The 24,280-nt window shown below is 45.7% G+C and overlaps 1 protein-coding gene across 6 annotated transcripts in view; it reads left to right on the top strand.

Moving 5' to 3' along the window:
* The first annotated feature begins 577 nt into the window (after positions 1-577).
* Positions 578-24,280, top strand: part of LOC144932358 (protein phosphatase EYA1-like) — a 101,885-nt gene continuing 78,182 nt past the window's right edge. For 4 of the 6 annotated variants that reach the window (XM_078856311.1, XM_078856317.1, XM_078856310.1 and 1 more), the window contains exon 1: positions 23,099-23,261. In XM_078856311.1, the coding sequence (XP_078712437.1) occupies positions 23,254-23,261 (8 nt within the window). In that variant the 5' untranslated portion in view covers positions 23,099-23,253. Of the gene's footprint in view, positions 951-22,857; positions 22,976-23,098; positions 23,262-24,280 lie in introns of those variants that run through there. The other 2 variants (XM_078856312.1, XM_078856314.1) reach the window with 2 other exon arrangements.

Here is a 24,280-nt window from a genome sequence, read left to right on the forward strand (position 1 = left end):
TTCACCATCAGCCCTCAATAGGTTCCAGCATCCTCGCCAATGTCGGGCGTAATGTGGAACATTCTCATCGTTGTTGACAAAACATACAATCTCTTGCAATAAAAAACATATGCTTTATCTGAAAACACAGTTACATTCATAGTTTAACATGTTTTGGGGAAGTAAAAATCCATCAAAGGTAATCCTTAATATAAAGAAGTGCGCAATGCCAACCGCGATTGTCATTTGCAGCATCTGCGGAGAGAGATTATGTTCAGGAACCAGAGGCGCATTTCTATTGTCGCGAGTCCACGGGGCTGTGAGTGAGTGGGGTTTAATGCCCACTCCGTGGCAGCCTCTCTTGTTTTTCCACACAAGTGCAATTTTGCCACCTCGGTGTTTGTCAATGAGGCAATGAGGAGTGCGCCGTCGGTAGCTCCTCCAAGGGTCCTCTTGATAAGCACTGAGTGGCTCCAAGTGCCGCCGCTGCCGCTGCCGTGGACGCTTACGCAGCCACTCGTGACTACGATTGCTCCGGGAGGCTGCTGCTGTTGCATCGCCAGGAGGAATCTTAGAGACGGCGGGGGGGGGAGGGCTGCCCTGTCTTGCAATGCATATTCATGCGCAAACGCCATGTAAGGAAGCCAGTGGGAGGCCCTTCGCCGAGCGATGCCAGGGTCGTCCGCCACACCCTCCTCTCGCCCTCCCGGCCGGCACTTCCAGTGTGGAAAGAATGGCATGAGGCTTGAAGTTCGTGAGAGACGCGTTGTCGCTGCAGAGCATCCGAATACCGCATCTGGCGTGCGCGCGGGCCGACCTGAAATCCGCGGCAGGCTACTCGTGGTGTCGCCGTCTTTGGTGAAGGGTGAAAACCAACGAGTAGGAATACGTGGTGCATCTCGGTGATTTCTGCCACCCGCGGTGAAAAAAGAAGTGGCAAGAAATACCTGCAGTGCGGTGCCGTCGCCCACGTAAGTGAGAGCCCCCTCGGCCGCCTCTGCTTGACGGCTTCGCGTTCTGTCCCTTTGTAGGTGTATGCTCGCTGCCTTGCTGGTGGTGCTGGTGCCAGTCTGGTCATTGGCCAAACTAAATTATTTACGTTCGTGCGCGCGGTCTTGTAACGAATAGCCCACTGGCTTCTGGCCACACGCAGATGAAATTTCATATGGCTAAAAAAAAATGTTCAGAAAACGAGGGCCCCTCTGGTTTGTCTAGAAAGCTCCAGTGTCTGTTGACGCACGAGGCGGCGCTCCGTCTCGCTGGACACCGCTGCAATGGACTGTCTGAGCGTCACTTTGATGGCTCTCGCAGGATCGTCAACGGCCTCGTTTGATATTCTAATGGTTAAAATAGAATGCAAAACACAAGCATCCCAGTCAAAGATGAAAGGCATTATGTATTCGTTGTTACGTCTCTTTTTTTTCATGTTACAACCTGAAATAGAGCTATTTAGCGAACCAGTTTAATACCTTTAATACCGTAGGGTTGTTTTCATTTGTCTAATGCATTTGCGTGCACAATCGATCATTACATAATCTCGTTATGTCTTCACTACATTCAAATGTATATGTTTAATTTAAATGTGTTGCTTACATTTGGATACACATTTTATTTGGAAATGAAAGTGAGGTTTTTCCGTTGTGTTTATTTTAATTTTGGGAATTTCTTTGGCTCCTGCTGTAATCAATCATTTCGTGGCTGTCAATGTTCAGGCCTTTTTGACCTTGCCAAAGGTGCTTGCAACAAACACAGAGAGATGCGAGTTTCCCCTTCAGTGCAGATAATGCAAGACGCGTAGTCACGAGAATTATCAAGGAGTTGAGTCTGCACTATCATTAAACCATTGGATGTTTTCGTTGCTTTTGCTGTAGACAAATTGAAAGACTAAAAAAAGATTTATGTTCCTATAATAATCATGTTTGTTATATTGGTGTTTTAATTCTACGAGTGTAGTTAATATTAGGATTCGTATACAAAAATACAGAGAATATATATATTTTAAATAAGATTTTAAGAAATATAAATGTTTCAATTGAGATTGAAATATTTTCAAGTTCATAAATGTATAGAGGAAAGTGCATTTTGCACGATTACATTTGACATCTCAAAACCAACTTCGTACAAAACCTTCCATACCGATGCAGTTTAGTTTAATTGTGGGGAGACATGGGAATGATTGTACAGTACATCGAATGTTTATTTCTTTTAAATGCCTTTCACTATTTTATACACTGCATTTTATAGGTGTGTGAAATGTTTTTTAATAGTCTTATTTACAATATTATTTTAAAAATATAATTATCTTAGAAAGAAAATTATTATACATCCACACCAACGAGAGAGCGTAGAGAGTATTTCCATCAACTTTTTGGTTCTTTCGGTAAAGTCACATAGAAATAAATTAAATAATAATAGAACACGACGTTTCGATTGCAACACAAGCAACCATCATCAGATACAAATGAATGAGAAAACAAACGTAGTAAACTTTTAAATATAATGCAATACAACACAGAGAGTCGGCCAACACAACAGTCAACACCCCACCTGGTTGATTACGTTCTACCAAAGATTGCTAAATTTGAGAGAGAGACAAAACATAGACACGGAGACACACAGACAGACACACAAGCAGAGAGCGACTCACACATAGACAAACAGAGAGAGACACACATAGGCACACAACTTAGAGATTATTCGTGTTATATATTACAGCAATTAATTTTGTGGAACATTTAAATTTTGCTAAAATAATTAACATTTGTATTCATGTTTCTTTGAAAGGCAATAATCACTCAAATTCTCACCCAATTATTTGCTTGCTCAAACATGTTATTGCATTGAATCTGCAACAGACGCCGTGGTTGTTAACGGAAGAAGCATTGCTTTGGTCTGGCTCTCCTCTGCTCTGCCGCATGCCGCAGCACTTTAGTCAATATTACACCGGAAGAAATTGCCATTCTCTGTGGAGTAACAGAGCATTCATCGACAAATGTAGTTTTGATTATTTACTCCCCGTTTAGTATTTAATACACTCTTTCAGCATCAATCTTTAGCGACTCCAGGGTGCATCTTCGGCATTTCTCTCGCGTTACGTGCTTCCCCCATTGATTGATTTGCGGTAATTATCCACACACCTATTTGCGTGCGTATTTGAGCGCCGACTTATCGGCGTCTTTATTTAGTTGCAATTCGCTTGGGCTCTTTACTCCTCGGCCGCACGCAGTGAATTGGAGCCGGGCCTGCTGGTTTGCCGAGGACATTAGGGGCACGACGGTTGACAGCGGTGTGGCATTGTTGTGGGAGACCTCGGCTAAGTTGGTCCCAGCGGAAGGGAACGCGACTTGTTTATCCATGGCCCCCGAGGCTGCTGAGCGGCGTTAGCGGATTAGGCAGATCGGAAAAGCCAACAGCGGCCAGCGCGGTGGTGGTGGTGGCGGCTAATCGCGTTCCACGTGCACCATCGCCGGGGCTGCCGCAGCGCCGTGCCCCCACGGGCGCAGCGGCGCTCCTCGCGAGACGCGCCGCGTGCATCGCGCGGCTCGGGGCTGCGCGTCGCGCTCCGCTGCGATTCTAGAGCCTCGCGTGTCGCACGAGAGCCAAGTCGGTGGTAGTAGGCGGTGGTCGTAACGCGCACCACTCACACACCGCTCGGACATGGGGGAGTGGGTCGTGCACAGTTTTTTTTTATCAATTTGAGTGTCACACGGTGTGGCAGGAAAATTAATAGTTTACTGATAATGGGGTTGGTTTATTTTTAGCACAAGACATGAAGCAATTACATAAATTAATGCAACTTTGGGTCATACGTTTTGGGGGCTTAAATACATAAAATGTGCGTTGTGTATGTTTCTACTTACAAGCGGTGACGGCACAGTGGTTAACCCTGCAGGCCGAGTTCAATCCCCGGCCATGGCGAACATCGCTGGCGCGTGTTATCGGTGTGGCGTGACACCTCTGGACCGGTCTGCCCCCACTTCCCCTCAACCACTCACACTGACCAGCGTGGTGAAGTATGGTCATAAGTTATCATGGCCGACAGTGGGTTACCTTCATCCAACGGCTGAAAATTCTTATCGCGTCCCAAGATATACGTGACTATAAGTGTGTCAAATTTCAGCTTCCTAGCCCATCTGTACCATTATTCGAGTGTGCATCAGTCTCTCATTAATCATGTTATATCCACTTCTGACTGAAGCCTTCCCCTTGCCATGATCATCCCTCACGGTCCCTCACACTCATCTACACCTGCACGTGGCTAATCTCATCGCTGTTCTCTCTGCGGTGGCCATCCTCTCAGGCACGTGTCTAGTTTGTTGTCCTTCCCCTGCACATTCGATTAGCACGGTTTGCTACGTGCGGTACGAAAGAAGTTCAACATACACACATATAATGAATTCCTCCTTTGTCATTCCATAACCAGCCTTGTCCTTCAGCCATGATGTCTTTGAGCGATGTCTTGCCCAAAGCCCACTGACTTTATCTTGACAGTCAATCTGGTGTCCATGTGAATCCTGATGGTTTACAATCAGCCACAATCGCTCATTATTGCCTATGGACATCAGCTGCAATGTATGTAACGAGATCAACGCTGGTGTGAAGCAACAGACTCGCTGACTGAAGGCTTTTCGCTAAATCTGTCATCTCCTCATTGAATTTTAGGTAAAATGCAACGACTTTTGTGTCCCTCTGTCTGCACACAACAACAAAAACTGCTGCTGCTGCTGCTGGAGCGGTGTGGGGCTGCTTGCACGCAGCGACGCGGGCTGCTGCCGGGTCGGCAGTGCTGCGTCATTCACTCACGAGGATTGTTTACACTTCGCATTGGCTGCACGGCATCGTTATCAGCAGCTATGGTTCAATATTCAAGCAAACGTTGGAGCGGGTTCAACATCCAGCGTCTCATCAGCATAGTCAGCCTTGCTTGGACTCGTGTTGGACTGCCCAATGTTAGTAGGCAAAGACCCTTTCTGTCAAGACTGAATCTGAGTTCTGTTCACTTTACTCTGGCGCCTTGTGCCTCTCTCTCAAACAAAAGCCGTGGCGTGCAGCTGGACTACTATTCACTCAGCCAAGTGAATGCACACAGCGATCAAGTGGAAACCAACGAAATTTGCAGCCTTGAGAAGTGCAGTTGTGCCCTGTCAATTGAAGCAAGGTGCAGGTAGCTGTGGATAGGGATTCGAATTCAGGCGTAATTCTTATCACCTGCCCACCTTTGTTTGCAAGCCTATCGTGCAAATGTAAACACAACACTTCAGGCTCCCAACCATCCACTCATTCCCACAGAAACGTCCCCCCACCTATCCCTCCCATCTCCCAACAAGAGGCAGTCAAAGTGGTTCGAGATTAAGATAAAGTATTTCACCTAAGCACAGCACCATTCGCTGGTTTTAAACCTCGCTATCATTGTTAGCTAGTGAATTATCACATTACATTAACAATGATCACATCTCTCTACTATTAAGAAGGGTCGTTGCTCAAAACGTAACTTATTATATATCGTTCCCTTTTTTGGGCAGTGTTATTGAGCAAAGTGTCGTGTTTTGTTATTCAACATTAGGAGACTTAAAAAAAAACCTCGATATCGCGTTGGTGATGCTTTCTGTCACCCTGTTTTCTAAGCGCACATCATCTTCTGCTTGCCTGCATCTGCCTATCCACCTCCTGAAGAAGGCCAGCCAGCCTCAACACCACGTTTTTATTTTCGGCATGAGAAAAAATATTGTTATTATGACTATTTATGAGGTATTATTTACGTCATATTTTATCATGATTATTGTATACTGAAGAGTATTTGAAACTAGGCATGATGACGAGGAAAACAAGATAAACCGATATATGCAGTATTAATGTACCCTTTTCATATAATACATACACAATGTTGCTCGAGTGTTTCCGTCTGTACAATTACGTGACATTTAAATCTGAATAATTTTTGATAACGTGCAATAATTAAACAATACTACTGCAGTGAGTTTAATACATTGTGCCATTCCCAGTAATGAGTGCGGATTGATTGGCGGCATTGTTTGAGCGAAGAGCCTCTACATTTCACATCCAGTGTCCACTCCAACGACGCGTGGTCTAACACACAGCAGCAGCATGGAGCAGCAGCAGCAGCAGCAGCAGCAGGAGCAGCAGCAGCAGCAGCAGAGCCATGCGCATTCTAGGATATAGGATGTGTCTGCCTGGGAGAGAGCAAGACCCTGATGTCTCAGCTGCCTGGGCTTCTTCAAACATTTGGCAAGCTAATCTTGAAGAAGGCCATTTGGCAAGGGATATAGAAATCTAACCCTACTTTCGTTGAGAGTAAAAACTCTCTTGTTCGTTTTAATTATTGTGATATTGCTTGTATTCGAACACTGAAGTAGCATCTCCATACTTGAGCTTACTCAGGTAATTGCTATTAAAGTAGTGGGTTTTTTCTTTCAAGAATTTATATTTTTCCGTGGACTTTGGCGAGTATTGTGAATAATGCTTCACTGCTGTCAACATAAGCCTCCGTAAAAGGGATTTTTTTTTTGTGGAAGCTAGCCTAGTTATTCACTTCTTTAAATGATTAAGCAAATGTTTTATGTTTCTCTTACATGATTATTTTTGTATTACACGTCACAATATTTGTTTAGTTATTTTCTCTGCCTGCCTATTAATCACATATGACCTTTACTTATAAATAGGTGAGATGACATGAAGACTAAACTCTCTTTTTCAATTGAGGCCTGGGTTAAGATTGCAGCGTATTTGATCAAACACAAAGCACCCAAACAATAATGCAACACAGCAGTGCGAAGAATGAAAACAATCATCATTTTTAAAGGTCAAATATAAAAATGTACAGATAAGTTAAACGTCTGAATATCTGTCTGTCTAAATGTGTGTGCGTATTTACTTACGCATGCAGCATATGTGCAGATCAACAGCCGGAACGTTATTCGGGGAATTATCTGTGCCCGGCACATCCATCTTGCCTTATTTTGTCCTCAAGACACTTTATAAATATATTTTTTTAATATATAAAAACTGTTCATAGGGTTACAGGAATACAGGGGTACAATAATATAGGTATTATGGACAGGCGTTACTTTTCGCCTCCTGGTAGTGCCTTGTGCTGTCAACCCCGACTCTAAGCCAGTCCAAGCAGCGGTCCGGAGAATATCGAGTGAGAGATGAATCCCTGTGTCGATGTCCGCGCACGTGTGCATGTACGTTCACCCATGCTGCACGGCAGCCAACATTGCTTCCTTCTCGGAACAAAAGTCTTCTCTGTGAAGCGACTACAGCGCAGGCTGCAGCTAGCGTACCGCTGTAAGGGAGCCTCGGATGGCTTGGCCGTGGGGAGTTTGATGTGGACACAACGCCGAGGCAGACGCGACGTCTGTGTTGTGCGTCGGCTAGCAAGCACAAAGTGAACATATGCGTCTTCCGTTTCGGTGCTGTACGTGAGATTTGTAAGCGGATGTTCGAAATTAGATTTCCTCTCATATGTTGTCCATTACAGTCCGGGCAGCTCTTGTACACGTGCGATGTAGTGCTGCTGAGAGAATATTCACAGCGCATCATAGACCACCTCATTAAATATATCAAATATACTTTCACATGCCACTGCCGAAGGACCTTAATATATGTCGTGAATATAGAATGTTACGTGTTAATTAAATGTAGTTAGATATTTAATGTATTATGTGCAAACTATTGTTGTATGTTTGTGTTCGACAATTGCCATATATTTTATTTACGTTGTATTTACATTGGTTGATTTAGTCATGATGAACCCTTTATTTAGATGTCCTCGTTTCTCTATGCATGTCATATTTGTGCGACATTTCAGCTTTCAAGCCCATCTGTGACATCATTAGAATTCACATCTGTCACCCAATTAATCATCACCACCATCAACCATGGTCTATCCACGGTTAGATGAAGGCCTCCTCACTATGTATATGCATCTGTTTGTATGAATGTACATCTGTGTGTAAAATAATAATATTTAAAACAACATCAGTACACTACTTTTAACACTGAACAATCTGATTGTGATGGACTGCTATGACTGATGATGGTTTTGTTTCATTACAACAGCAATAAGCACAAACATTATGATTAACAAACCCTAGTGCTGACTGTGGTCGACACTGACGCATTCTTCCTTGTTCCAATGTGAACGCGCCCATCTACGTGGGTTGGTGTGCGCGTTGATTCTCGCGTTGGAAACCAGCGATAGGCCATCACGTCGCGTCTCACATTCTGACTCCAGGCTACGATCAGTCACTGACAGATGACTCAATCTGCGGCCCAGTGGCTTAATGAAAATAATTTTGTGTCTCTTTAAAATTATGACCTTGGAGCCGTGTTTTCTCACTGCTGTTGGGACTTGAGAGGGAAATTCTACGTTGCGTATTTTGTTTTACCCTGAATTGTCCACAAAGAGTTGATAGTAGGAACTCACAGCAGCATGGGGTGTAAAATATCCGTATGCCTAAATAAGTCATGCGTAATAAATAGTATACTTACAACTGTACCGTAATCTAAAAGCAATATTTATTTTATATGGGTTCCCAAAACATGGTACAAAAATAGATTTGTACTCACTCATGCCTCCATCATAGTTAAGCCTTTGCCCTCTGTTGGCTTTGCACGAGTCGAAATTGTGAAAATGACCCACACATCGCGTGCAAGAGTAATATTTGTCCTAACATAACGAGTCAACGAGTGTTGGCCAGATCAGCTGGAACCCCTTCCGAATGAGAGAGGATGTTTTTAGTGGGCTCTGACCTGGCTAAATACAACATGTGATTTGACGAGTTTCTTCGTAGATTGTTTGAGTGACAACTCGGCATAAGATCTGTTTGGGAGTCACCCCGGGAACAACATCCCACAATGCACAGCATGCACAGCGATCTCAGTCTGTGGGTTTCAATGGGGACGGACTCCTCAGGCTTTACGAAGACGGACGGAGCGAGCGTTCTAAATGTGAGGGTACAGAGTCAATACTGGCACGGGTGTTGTTGTTGTTGTTGCTTGCTTTGTTTTCTTGTTTTCCTTCAATGAAGCCATGTTATTATTTACTTATTTACACATTCATTTTGGGGGGAAATTCTTTAAGAGGCAATAGACAAACATTGGCTTTAGGGCGCTGAATAGAAGGTGAGAGAGATTTGTATTATTGCACAGAGAGGGCCTTTCGATTGGCCCATTGTGCATGTGGTTAATAGGAAACAAAGGCCCTAATAGCTGCTCAATGTCCTGACGATGGACAAGGAAGTGCCTTTATTGCTGCCAGTGCTTAATTGATTCAAGCTGTCTTAGGAAAGAGATTTGCGCGAGATACCGGCCAGCGACAGGGAGAGAGGCTGAGAGACGTCGAGAGGAGAGCGGAGCGCAGAAAGAAAGATGGAGAGAGACGGGGGCGCTGATCCTTTTGTTTGCATTTCCACTGCTGAGAAGAGCCTCGAGTGTTGTTGTTTTTTTGCTGGCACGCCGGGTTCCTCCCAGCCCCCCCCCATCTCTCTCTCGATCCCGACAACTGCACCTCTGCAAAGCTGAGGGCTCTGGGAATGAGGCATCGAGTTGCGTGCAGCTGCGTGGATGATCGTTGGCGAAGGGAGCGCCTGCAAGAGCGGCCAAGGAGTTTCTCCGCCGTCCTTTATAGCCCCCCGATCCGCGTCTAAACGACGCCGTCTGTGCCACGCTCAGCCGCAGTGGAGCCGTTAAAAGGGACACAACGAGGGATCGCCTTCCCCGCGGAGAGCTTTCACATCGGATACAACTTTAAAAAATGTGCACGTACCGCGTGGTTTACCACTGTGGGGGAGACAGAAAAACGCAAGCTATTAAATGTGTTGACAGATATTACGAATGGCCAACTGCTCCAATGAGTTATACACATATATAAAAATATAAAAAACTCAGCTTCATTAAAACGTTTGAACAAAGTCATACTTAAATAAAACTCAGTTTTATTTAAGTGTATATGGTATACGTAAAATTATGTGCATTGACTTTCAGTCTAATAAAACACACAAAATATGCGTGATAAATATATGTACTTTAAAACAATTATTCGCATTGCTTGCTGCGCAATATTTCTTCGAAACGGAATATGTGAAGAACACCGCTGGGGGCTGAACGCAAGCGTGTCCATCCTCCTTCTGAGTCCGCCGCTAAAGACGCGAAACTTCATCACGAGGCCAGACTCGGCGCGGATGATCGCGACTCCAGCAACAGCGGACATCGCGCACGAAGCGCCCGCGGCAGCGTGCAACAAATGACCGATGTTTTCACAAACGCTTTGGCTTACCCGATAGAATAAGGAGAGAAAAGACAAAAGCCCTTTCTGGGCACATTGGGTTCTAATGTGTTTGTTTGGGAAACCCAAACATTTGCACCCTGCAGAGAGAGAGAGAGGGAGCGGGCACAGGGAAGGAGGTGAAGCAGGGTGAGAGAGGGAGGGTGGGAGGGAGTGGTGGGTGGGTGGATGGGGGTGGGAGGGAGTGGTGGGTGGGTGGGAGGGAGTGGTGGGTGGGTGGGTGAGGTTGCGAGGCAGCCGAAACATACCGATTGCTTCCTAATTCATCCCGCGTGTCCAGATGCCCCACGCTCTCACGACAGAATCAGATTGTGAAGGCCATAGACGGTCGGGGGTTAATTTTTGCATCCTGCGAGTCTCCGCTCACCCACACCGCGTCGGCCTGCCTCTGCCACGACACAGTCCCGGCAACTCGTGCCGTGCCGCGGGGAGTGGCGGCATCAACCACGCGTCCTCTCCTCTCTCGCTCTCGTCGTGGATGGACGGCTGGAGAGGAATCCCAAGCCAAACGACACCAAATGTCCAAGGTTGCTGTTATAAATCAAGAACAAATGACTTCATGTTCAGCATGAATGAATGTGTACGAACTATGCACAAAGCAGTAATGCCGCATGAGTCAGAGTAGCAGTCTAATGGCTATATCGTAGATATGTTGTATTGTGTGACTGTCACATAGACGTGTTGTTTAAAACGCACTCAACAATAGATCAAGCGTCTTGGATTCTTGTTCTCAAAATAGTTTTACAATCTTTCAAATACAGTCTATCTCTACAGCTGTGGATCTGTGAGAATACACAACAACAACAACATTTCCCGTGAATACTGCTTCATAATGAAAGAGGGGAGCGGTCACATGGTGGGTTGCGTGCTACGCTCTGAATCCGGCAACCTGAGTTTGATTCCCGACACGGTCTCGTTTTGAAAAGCACGCACGGCCACCGCGATGTCCGAGTACAAGCGACGGAATGAAGCCACTCAAAAGTTACCGGGAGCCCAAGGGGCATCACTGAGTCACCTTAAAGAGGTTCAAAAATTAAAACCGAGAGCGTGCGATACCGCGTTAGCCATGGTGCACAAGCAAACATCAGTACAATTAAACACAATAGTCAAGAATACCACCCAAGCAAAAAATGCGTGTAAAGCTGACGTTTCAGGTAGTGGTCCTTCTCCTTTACAGCAGAGAGACAGTCTGTCGGCTATTGAGGATAAGAAGAAGACGGTGGGCCAATGCTCGAAACGTCGCCTATCACATCGCTTTCCTCACAGGGCAGTGTCTTTACAAATGTGTCGAGTTTATAGTACAGAGGCTGATCTCCCTTTGGAGAGAGTCCCGTTGAGTATGGTGGTGATGGTGGTGGTGAAGCTCCCTGTGCCACTGTGAGGAGTGATTCTGGTGAGTGTGGTGGTGGTGAAGCTGCCTGTGCCACTGTGAGGAGTGATTCTGGTGAGTGTGGTGGTGGTGGTGGTGAAGCTGCCTGTGCCACTGTGAGGAGTGATTCTGGTGAGTGTGGTGGTGGTGGTGGTGGTGAAGCTGCCTGTGCCACTGTGAGGAGTGATTCTGGTGAGTGTGGTGGTGGTGGTGGTGAAGCTCCCTGTGCCACTGTGAGGAGTGATTCTGGTGAGTGTGGTGGTGGTGATGAAGCTGCCTGTACAACTGAAACGAAGCCTTGCTGTTAACCCTCTCGCACGAGAGGTCTGAGTAGTAAATAAGAGCCATTCCTCAAAATGTCACCTATTATATATGTTTATATTTAAGGCAATGTTATTGTCGAATGTGTTGAGTTGTTGTTGTTGTTATTCATGCTTAGACATTTTCATTCCGAGGCCGCTCTTCGTCCTCACAGAGCCCATTAGGCCTATTGCACCTTGACGTGCAAATGAGTGTGAGAGATACTCAGGGTAGAGATACTCAGGGGAGAGATACTCAAGCCATCACGAGGCTTCCGATGTCACGAACACGCAGCTCTGACAATTTTCCAAAGGCTCCGCAGCGAACTAAATGAACCAAGCTGAAGAGGCTTCGTTAAAAAATCATGTGGACCCAATGTCAACATTTCCATACCCGGAGAACGAGTAATGTATCCCGAGTGTCGTTTAGATCGCACGTGCTTTCAAGACAATTGTGTTTCTGGTATCTCCCGTGTTATGCGACGTCAACAGTGGTTGTATTGGGGATACATTGACCCCGTCATAGGAATGTGGATTTTTCTGTTTTAGTTCCGGCCCGCAAATGGAGATGAGAGTCACCCACCACTCGCTTGAGAATGCAGACACCGTGGGATTTTACTTTGTTGACGTTACAAAATGAAAATACATTTTGCCATATAACCTCATGCAAATTACAAAAACAATGCAAGTGCTTAACACATTAGCCTTCAGAACCCTTATTGACATCAACTAAGGGCACGACGACTTTCAGAATAATAATCATAATCATAAGGGGAAGATTAACGAGAGCTTCAAGAAAACTCCATTGTGTGAATGTAGCTTGGGTGCACTTAACTGTTTCAGCATTGCGCAGAAATTATAAATGACATTAACTGTGCAATGACCCAGCGACGGCAGTAGGTACACTCATGGCACCGGTGAACAATTCTTGTTTTCTCATTTCACGTAATGATCGCTTGGCTGCCACTCGCTGCATTCCGGGCCGTTGAGCATTTTACAGATTATTACATCGTGCAGAATCGCGAGGCGACTTGGCGGTGAGCTGTACAAGCTGACGGTGCCAAGGCCACTGGGCTGAAAGAACTGGAGGTGGGGTTTTTTTTGTGTGTTTGGTTAAAATAAGTCTTGAACAAGTCAGCTGCTCTGGTGTCGGATGACTGGTGAAGGGACTGTAATTAAGATCGGTCGTGATAATCTTGGGAATGCGAGATGTGTGAAAAGTTCTTCATGCTGTGCTCACACAGGATGGGGAGGGGGTGTGGGGAGGGAGCGTTGGAGATTGGAGGGGGGGGGGGGCCCTCTGCGTGTAAACTTGAATTTCCCCTCTCTTTGGGAATCATCGTGATTGATGTCTTTGATAGATTTGAATTTTCTTGCAGCTAGAATTCGCAAAAGGGTACGAGTCTATGACGATTTAAGTAAAAAAGTAAGGAGTTATTGATTTAAAATTTTAGTTGGAGGTCAACTCAGCCCATCATTGTTGTATGAATGATAAAATAAGCGCCACCTTTGTGAGCTGACACGATGACTATTGTCACTGTGTATAGATATTATTGTAGCAAATTAAAATTGACAGTAGATGTAGATACGCAAGTAATAATACTCATTAATTGATATCTCTTTGTAAATATATTGGCGGGTGGTGGTGGTGCACGCTTGTAATCCAGAACGCGGAGGCAAAGCTTGGTGGATCGCACAAATGTTGCTAACTCCCTGACTCACCACGAAAAGGTGGTCGAGCAAAATGTGGACTAATATATCACATCGCTCTTGTGTGGAATACAGCGTTGCTCTCTCACATGCGTCGGATTTTTCCGTGTGCTCCGATTTCCTTCCACGTGCATGAAGACTTATTAACTATCGGAAAACATCTCAATATATAGAAGAGCTCAGAGCGTGGCCAAATGTTGGCGTTGGATAACTGCCTGGCTGCTGCCCTCAATCTTGCCTATGGTTCTTCAGCGTTTGTGAGATGCTATTTGCATGAACCACAGCGCGATATATCAAGCAATGTTATTCTTGGTGCCGGGTGAAGTCCCCCCTCCACCACGGCGTGTTGGTCAAGGGAGTGATTCTCGCGTACATGAGCACGTTGGTCCGTGCGAGTTGGTAAAGAGAGTGGGGTGCCAGATCAGTTCAGACACCACTCTCTTCTGACGTTAACCATGGTGCAGGCCATTTGGGTTCATGGTACAGTCTGCTAACCACTGTGTTATCCAGCCAGCCCAGGGGCTTTTGTGACTCCGTATATCACAACTGTGTGTGTGTGTGCACGCGCTAGTGGCTGGACAGCGGTATGCTGGGAAGCCCTTTCTTCTTAAGTAATTTAAACAGTGTCAGAATTTTGACGCTGGTAGCCACTTGCTAACATGTGTACAGATTGAATGTAATAAGCCATTGGCTGTAAATCAGATATTATAGAGTATGTGAAAACACATGTAAGAGTCGGCCATCATGCAATGATAAATTAATACTGTCTTTGCTCAGCTCTAGACAGCTAACTTTAAACTGTATAATAATCATATCAAAACTGAAGTTGTAGAGGGCTGCTTACAAATGATAAACACTTCAATACGGTTACGATCTAAAGAAAACAATGCTATTGAGATGTATGATGTAATGTTACATTGCAGAACTCAGAGATGGTGGCGATTTGGGGAGGGTTTCATCCAGCAGTGGATTGGTCAAGGCTGATGATGATGATTTACTTTAATGCTGATGTCAGAATATGTTAATTTCTCCGTGTGTATTTTGTCTGTGCTGTGCCAATATTAAAAAAGGGAAATGAAATCTACGTAACCTTGTAATGAATACATTGATTACATTACATAAATAAAATGTAAACAATTCAGTGAGTCCTAAATATGTTCACGAAAACATTTTTGTTAGTACACTAAATCTATCTCTTACAACAATTTTTATTTTTGAGAATGCTCAGAAAATATGGAAATGCGAAATAAGTTGTACTTATTGAAATGCAAAGTTACAGCAAAAAAACTGGTTCCGAAATATTTCAATGCCTTGTAATTGTATGCAAGGTAGATCACATTTCGCGTCGACTGCGTGTGCACATACTGTATAGACCCAAGGTGGCTGCCTCGGCAGCCAGATCCAGTCCGACTTGCGCACGTAACTTCCCTTGTTGGGAGGAAAGGCAAGACGTGCTAGCACACACAGGGACAGGTTACGAGTAATTGTTTCAGCAGCATGAAACAATTCCAAAAATTAATGTAATCACCAAATCGCCCTCTGCGGGTTTCACCATTAAAAAAATATCCTTTATACGACTGAGCTACTGTGAATTGATGTCATAGCCTAATTTCCACATTTGGAAAGGGCCTGTAACTAAATTGGGGGAAATAATAATAATGTAATAATGAATCTCCCTTACAAAATAGGTAATGGATCTGGGCGGGCTCGCTGCAGGTGAAGTAGAGGACGTTGGCTCATTGATCGTCTGACTCAGTGGCTCCTGGCGGGGCTCGCCTCAGAGGCCGCCGCCCGCTCGCCCGCCCGCTGCGCGCGTCTCGTGCCGCGTCTCGTGCCACGTCTCGTGCCGCGGTTGGGCCGGCGACGGCAGCCCGTCTGGGCTCCGTGAGCTTCTCTCTCCGTCTGCTGTGGATTCCCCTTCCTGGCCTGCCTCCTGGTTTTGTCTCCTAGCCAATCTTCTGTCCAGTCTCCTGACTCATCTTTAATCACACATTTTAGCCTAACTCCTGGAACATCTTCTGACTAGTATTCTGCTTTCTCATCTGTTCCCACTCCTGGCCCTTCTTCTGATTAATCTGAGTCTCATGACCAATCGCTTGATCCATCTCCTGGTCTCTCTCCTGACTTACCTTCTCACCTGTCTCCTGACCCATTTAATGACCAATCTCTTCATGCATCTTCATGCATATTCTGGACAATCTCCTGGATCATCTCTGGTTGTAGTAATGGACCATCTGTGCATCGATCATTCCCTCCTCTTGAAACAAAATAAATTGACTTGAGGCGCACACACTCTCTCCACTTGTCCCTTTGATAAACTGGTTTGGCTAAATATTATTTTGTTCAAATTTCGTAGAGATCTGAGTGGTATTATTTTATTCGATATAATATCAAATAATTTCCATTTGTATTTTTAGGAAAATAATTTATCCTTTATTTAGCATTATTTTGTTTGGCGTCAATTTTAAAACTACTCGGTGGGATGTATAAAATGGATTCGTTTTTATTATTTTAGAACTTCTCTATATATGTTGTATACATGTTTTTATATTTTGTGTCAATGGGTACGGCAAGTGAATTGTTATTTTTGCTCCAATAAAATATAAATTTGCTTAGCGTGCAATTTCGATACAGTATTTGGCGATTTTTGCTCGCGTGACAACAGTTGCCACACAACACTAATTCAATTTAGCGCCAGCACTGCCATCTGTAACATTTCACAAACAAAGAATATAGCTCACGGTCCCTTTGATTCCGAGCATCCTTTGTAGTTTTAATCAGAACGGTAATGTATAGCCACTTGTACAAATCAGTTCAGGTTACAATAGACATCATCAAATATTAAAGAGGCCAATTTCTGTGCGTGGCCCCAGGCCGTAACCTGCAGCAGGTTGCACGCCGGCCCCGCCGCTCTTTCACCGTGCCCCACACTCGGCCGGCCATCTATCAGCCCAGCCCAAGCCAACATGGCCCTGCTGCCTCCTCTTTCTTTCTCGCGCTTTCTCTCTTTCTTTCTTTCTTCCATTTCGTTGCTCCCTGGCTGTGAAATAGGGTGCTCATTGAGCTAGTACGGAGCTGTCGCTTTGATGTGCCTGGGAAAACAGATGACCGGCGTGCGTAGCGTCACCCGCACAGCGCTCGGGGCTCCGCGTGCGTACGCTTTGTTTCTATCTTTCTCTCTCCCCGTGTCGTCGTCTTCTATGCAGAAGAACGTGTGCTTGTGTCGGCGCATGTCTTTGTGCGCGTGAGCGTGTGTGTGTGCGTGCGTGTGACAGTTCCTGGTAGCCACGGGCATTGGGGTACCGTGGTAAAGTCCTCTGCCAGTCACTCACCCTTCACCTAAACAATGCGATGCCTTTTTTTAAAATAGACCATTGTGTGCGCATGTTTCATTATATGGTTTAATGTACGCTATGTGTTGTAACATAACCAGAATTATGACATATTTCGAAATTCTATTCGGTGTTTAGGTATTCTTGGGTTTGTGCAGCGCCTCAACAGAAATACAACCCTTTTCCACAGACAGATTCACATCGAATTTGAAAGTTCTTTTGGAAATTTATTTGATGTGTATCATCATTTACATTGACAGAAAATTTTTACTTTCACTGTAAAATATCTATGCGTTATAATTTGACAGCTATCACTCAGCTCCAAATGAAACTTTAGGTTATTTCTCAAAATATTTAGAAATGTTAAAAACCATTGCCAAGGATGGACCAGCTACAATGATATTACTCGTAGAAACTAACGATACATATCACGGACGTGAAGATACATCCACACCAGGGCAATACCATATAAACTAAAGAGGATATTTGCTAGTATAAATGTCGAAAGGGACAATTATCTCAGATTTGATGAGGGCATGCCCGTGATAACAACCGATGGAAATGAACTACAGAAAGTGATTGAAGAATTGAAAAAGTCTGTAAAGTTGGACTCAAGGTAAATATCAGCAAAACAAAAGTCAAACATAACCAGTTAATAAAACAAATGAGGAAACTTGTTGGAGAGACACAACTGGGAAAACACATCAGGGTATGTGTACCAAATGAAATTACTGAAGGCGGACCATGATGTTGTGTTTTGAGACCTGTCAAGAATGGCGATGACTTGGGGAGGCTTTCATCCAGCAGTGGACAGAGCAGGGCTAATGTTGATGGTCAGTCGTTGAAAACACTGGTAGACAGTTCTCAGCGAGCTTCAATTGATCACAACTCGCATTATGGAATAAATGTTAGAAACTCAAGGGCATGGTTAATAGTCTTCTGCTGTTGCTTCCCATTAATCCCATTCACGACTCAAGTCATTTTAGCATCATGGTAGTGTAATGGCAGTGACACAGAACCGCAGCTTTTGTGAAGGTATATGTTTCGTACAGTTATATAATTTACATATTTCGTAGGTATATGAATATTCTTGCAGATGAGCATTGCAGCCAAAAGCATGATTTAAGGTAACATGCAAGTTGAAATCAACTTTCCTCAATCTCACTACATCGCAATTATCGGTTCATCGTCCACTTTACATTAATTCTGCTCCTGCTACAGCGAGCCTGAGCCTTGTTGCCTGATGCTGATCTGGCACAAACTCAGAATCTATTTAACAGCTGTGGAAAATGGGAAGAGGTGTAGCATTTCACAAAAATGTATACTTTAATTTTTATTCTGCATTGTGAAATGTAACGCAAGCATCTCCTGACCACAGGGTACCTTTACTTGAATGCAGATGCTGGTTGGGGTGCGAGTCGCTGTCGGGTTCCGCCAATCATTCACGCAGGTGTCAAGGTGGTCCCTCAGTGGCGCCGACATCGTCCTATTACAGCGCCAACCTTCCGACATTTTATTTCTTTTGCTGTCTTTCGCGTTGACAACACGGAAACGCAAAATGGCAGAAACTGAGAATGGGCCCGATGCATGGCTTTGTGCAAACTGCTATAACAATCTTTCTTTGGTTGTGGGTAAAATGACTAATTTCTTTGGAAAAATTCTTTCTTTACAAAGTTTGCAGATACCACTTTTATTTGAAGATATTTATTTCTGTTAACTTGTGATTGGGGTGGACTTTACTCAGAGTAGTGAATGCCATAGGACTGCGAGAAAGGTTGTGAAAGTTTCCATGGTGATATTTTTGATATATGTGCTGTGAATGTGACGTTGGCACTTGCTTTCTATAGTTTCCTGTTACAAGGCAGCAGGGTTTCTGAAGAAGGTGGTGGAATTGTTTTGCTTTATATTTCCATAGATGGTATTCTGCGTACTTCACATCGCATCTTATGAACACATACTTGAACGCATTTCCATTGTTGGTGAAATTTTCTGTCTACTCTTTGGTTCTTTCGGTAAAGTCACGTAGAAAATAAAATAATAATCGAATACGTTTCGGTTGCAACAAAAGCAGCCAGGGATTTGCTTAAAGATGGTTAGTCTCACCTCCCAGGTAAACGCAGAGGCTACAGAAGGCCTTGATTGACATTCAGCACTGGATTCATGCATTTTGCAGATCTTTGAACACTTTTACGTAAGCTCGAGTTGTAGACGCAATATATAAGCAGTGGCTGGAGGCCCCAAAGCTGGTTCTAGTTACCGCAGGGAGATACTAGGTTGCAGAGACCACCCTTGGAAGGAGGAATGGTGGAGTTTAACTCACTACTATCAGCATCTTACATGGAACGTTCCGAATGTTTAATCTCGCACCCGGCGGATTCATTTCAGCCGGGTCGGTCTGGGCCCGGAAAATATTTCCACACCCGGCACACCACATCCATGATGCCTGTGGTTGCTAATCCTGTGTCACCTACTCCAGTCTACCAATGATGTGGGAAATATTCAGTGGCTTAGAGTTAAACACTGCAGGTGGTCAGGCTCACCGTCAATGTATTTTAACACAGAATTAATGCGGTACTAATGAAAATACATTGCACCAGTATCATTAGTTTGATATGCAATTACGTCATATTTTGGGCAGAACATATTATGACTGTATATATTAAACTGTGCTGTCAAATCAGATTGTGTAAATGTGTAAAATGGAATGTTTGTACTCATCACTTGTCATATCTCATTTGTATAGATTTGTTTTACCATTCTGCCACTATGGGAGGGCCCAGGACCACTGTGATATTTATATCAAAGGTCAAATTGAAGTGTCTCCCCACTTGACTAAATGTGGAATTGTGGTAATTTTTATTGGTGACTCTGGGCCAATTGTGAATATTCCACACCCTCAACCAGTATATATACAAATACTGTTTCTTGGAATTTCTCTCACTTGATACAGCTATCGTGCTGTGACGGTTCCACCTGAAGACGGAAGCGTGTGTTGCCTCCGAAACGTCGTGATTTTTATTTTATTTTTATTTTACTTTTATTAATTTAAAATTTTTACCTACGTGACTTTACCGAAAACACCTAAGAATATATAATGGTGGGGGCCAGTACATCCATATCACAATCACTGTGCGCTCTTCCTTCAAATGTATATTTATGTAATTTTCCATATCACTGGGGCAGTGCCGCGGCCCAGTAGTGGCGCGCTCGCTGCTTGTTGCGTGTGAGGCTCGTGGTGCCGCGGTGTGTAACAGCGGTTAGCACACCACGTGCCGCCGGCTTCACAGTGGACACTGAAGGTTCCGTGACGTAATTCGCAGGAGTAGACCGTTCTGATAACGTTGTCTAGGCAAAATGGACGTCTTAATTCAAATCCAGATATGATCAAGAGAGCTAAGTGCTATTTGAAGGCGTAGAAACCGATAGGACGAGGTCTTCGAGTGTGCCAACTAAATTTTGACAACATAGTACACCACTGTAGTCTGCGCTCTCCTTCAATGGAGGAATAGCAAAACTGCACGAATCGTCTCCTGAGTAGCAGACCTTGATATTGGTGGTTAGCTCCTGAACATATTGCCATACACAAGAATAGAAGGAAAGGAATAGTCCAAATTTAACAAATTTGAACAATTACTTGCAAATGACCCAACAGAAATATACAGAACAACCGTCGCCCTTGTTTGCGAAAACTTGGCAGGACCCTCCAGAAAGAGTATTGAGACTCACTGAGGCTTTCCTGGGTAAACAATAGTAATAATAATAATACCACGCTGAGTCAAACCCAAACCGGTCTTGAACTCCGGGACCTTCTGCTGGTGAGTCAAACACTCACGCACAGCACTGCCCCAGCAGATATTCTGTGGCGTTAACCCTGCCGCTGTGATGATAGCGCTGCTGCACCTGCCCTGTACCACCACGGCGCTAAGAATACCAATAACCCGGGGCAGTGCTCTGGCAAGCAGCAGCTGGGTGCTTCTGAAGCCGTTTGATCCATTTATTGTGCTCTGTGATCTACCCTCGAATAAACTATAACCGATAAAAAAAAAGAGAGAACACACAACACAGCCTTAGCATGTCATAGCAAAACCAGCCTGAGTAATTGTTACAGCAGTGCTTGAAGTCGGTGGGTGTTTCTCAATTCAGGTCCCTCTGTAAGGCTTTCCGCGATTACCAACTATCAGGTGCATGCAGCGTGTAGACGCTAAGTTTGCATATGAACAGCAAGAGTTTCTCATGGTAGGGTAGAGTTGTTGAAATCGATTTTATTTTCGCATTGTGTTCAACCACATAAAAAACGGGGAAAAACAGAATTACCGGTTTGCCACACATATAGAAAGGCTGCGCAATAAACATATATTGTGTAACAATACTGTCACCATCCTAGAATCTCCCCAGATCCGGAGGAACACTGCAAGCGAGCAGAGTGCAACAACGTGGACGTCCATCATAAACATCTCAGTCGAGACCCAAATAATGATCAACCGCATCAGAACATCAACAGGCCGAGGCCCACATCTCCTTCATAGATGCAAAGTCACAGGAGTGTCGTTGTGGCCATGCAACCCAAACTATGGAACGGAGTAAATCGACCACCGTGGTCTGTACTCCTTCAATGGAGGAGGAACAGCAAACCTCCACCAACTCTCTCCTGAAGCCCTCTCGTGGCGAGCAGACATCTCCATTGGTATTTAGCTCCTGAGCGTATTGTCATACAAATAATACAATTCGTAAAACTCACTGGAAACGGTTACCGGTTAATGACTTTCGCGATGTCTATCGATTTTGAAACAGTTAGGGGCCGTCCATAAAGGACGTCACGCACCTAGGGGGGGGGGTCAGACATTTGTGACGATGTGTGACGAGGGGGGGGGGTGAGAAATGTGTTGTCACATAAAAATGCGCAACTTTAAATAAATATAGACAACACGTTTTACTTCATTAAATATACTTTTTAATAAATGTTTTCTCCTACAACATCAGAGTGCAGCGCCACATTAAATACGCACTACAATGACAATAGTTTAAAGCGATATGAAGCATGTTTTATTTTCAAAATGGAAATATGGTTTTGGGGGGGGGGCAGAGCTTTGTGACGTCATATTTGAGTGGGGGTATGTCTTTTTGTGACGCCGTGTGACGAGGGGGGGTCAAAAATCGTCCAAAATCGCGTGACGTCATTTATGGACGTCCCCTTACCGGTTTAGCGGATACCGATAAAAGAAGACGCCCGATTGTGGCGAGGGGACCATAAAAGCCTGGAGTGGAGGAACCGCGTTCTCTCACCGACTGCCCCTCCAGGTGCCTACGGAAGAGCGACTTCAGACAGCTTACAGAGTGCACCAGCCCCCCCCCCCTCTCACACGCGTGTGGATAAGAGAGTGGACACTGCCGGGGGGGACAGCTATCAAGAGTTGTGAAGAGCCACCACGAACCGAACAACATTCCTATCTTAGAGACAAAGTATCTCGAACTAACACGAAGGCTTTCACGACCAATATCATCATAATAAGGGTGTTTGGGTTAGATTGCGTAACCCCAACACCTTTATTATGGATGGACTCTAAACTGTCCGGCTAGTGGGCTGGAGGAGACGTCCTCACTATGATGGCCGGAGGTCGAGACTCGCTGCGGAGTGGCAGCCAAAGGCGGGAAAGCGTCCTCGAGAACGCCCTCCACGGAGGTCTCGGCATGATATCAGAGCCCGTGTGTAAATGCAAGATCGTTATGCTGCAGGACTGTCATAAATAGCGACCGCTTGTTATAAGGCCTTCATCAAGCAGTGGGCAGATCATCGCCTCGTGGTGGTGATGACGAGCCATTCACCTGCGCGCTGCTGGCGGTGCTTGTGTTGATTGACAGCTTCAAGGCCACGCCTCCTCCTCGCCTGCTCGGCCCGCCCGCCCGCACTGCCCCCGCCCCCACCCCATCCACCCCGCCCCCTCGGCTCAGATGCGACCAATGGGAGACGAGGCCTGAGGTGAGTCACGCCCCCTTCTCCCCGAGTTCCCCCCCCACTCCGCCCCCCCCTCCCCCGCGTGCCGCGCGCGCGCTCTGCTGGGGGTCGCGTGGCGCTCGCCACTCGCTCAGAGCGCGAGCCGCTGCTGCTGCTGCTGCCTCTACCGCTGCCGTTACTGCTGCTGCGGCTACCGCTGCTGCTGCTGCCTCTACCGCTGTCGCTGCCGCTGCTGCTGCTGCTCCACGTGCGGCGCGGTGGGACTCACGGCGGCGGAGGCGCGCGCGCGGTCACAGCTGATCATGGTAAAGTAAGTAACTGTACCGCTCCGCGTGCGGCGCTCCACGTGGGAACCGCGTGCGGTTGACACTCGAGCCCCCTCGCTTCATCATTCGAGGCTCGCCTCTGCCACACGCAGCCGCCGCTAGATTGTTTGAGACGTCGCGTTGGCAATGGCGAGTTAAGAAAGCTACGTTGCGGCTTGGACAGGGTCATCATCGCTCCATGGCTAGACGCGGTTGATGATGGTCGGTGGTCGAGACGAGCAACAGGAGAGAACGCGCACGAGAGGATGTCCGTCGCAGCGACGGAGCGATTGAATGAGATGTTGTGCAGGATACTGCACAGAAGAGACTCACGCATTAGTTGAGAATCGCGCGCGTGTTGGTTTGGTATTGTGGTAGGGTCCGTCTTCATCCTCAGCGGTAGCAGCAGCGGGTCAGATTGGGAGAGTGAGCCCCCGCCCATAGGAATGTGGAATTGACACCGCTGCGCTCAGCGCTGATATAACGGACGTGAGCGCCGCACTTCTGCGCGTGCGAGCAGCGAGTGGCTGGCTGGGGTGGGGGCTGTGCTGCTGCTGATCCGTGCGCGCGCGGTGTTGTCAGCGCGATCAACGCGTGTTCCCTAGATGTGCAAGCCTTTTTAGCCATACTTCACCATGCTGGTCAATGCGGGTTGGTGAATGGGGTGCCCAAAACTGGTTCAGATGTCACCCGCTGCTGATGTTAGCCGTGGCCTGGAACCGAACTCAGATTAACGGGTGAATCGTGTAATGCGTTAACCACTGCGCCACCGCTCCTCCCAATGTATCACTGTCACGGTATGTTTGGAACAATGACGTACAGATGCAGTGTTGACTCATACTGCTAAGTACCAATACTGCATAGTAGACGTCGTATGCCTACCCCTGCAATCTAAAATTAGTAAATTAAAGTGATTTGACACACTTCACCTCGAATTGTTTTGGATGGTGATGTGTCATGAGACATTTCGCTGTTTGAGTCGTGAAGTTTTGAGTGATTTAGTTTTGCACGGGCAGTGTGTGTG

The sequence above is a fragment of the Lampetra fluviatilis genome, chromosome 5, assembly GCF_964198595.1.
Source record: "Lampetra fluviatilis chromosome 5, kcLamFluv1.1, whole genome shotgun sequence".
Lineage (NCBI taxonomy): Eukaryota > Metazoa > Chordata > Hyperoartia > Petromyzontiformes > Petromyzontidae > Lampetra > Lampetra fluviatilis.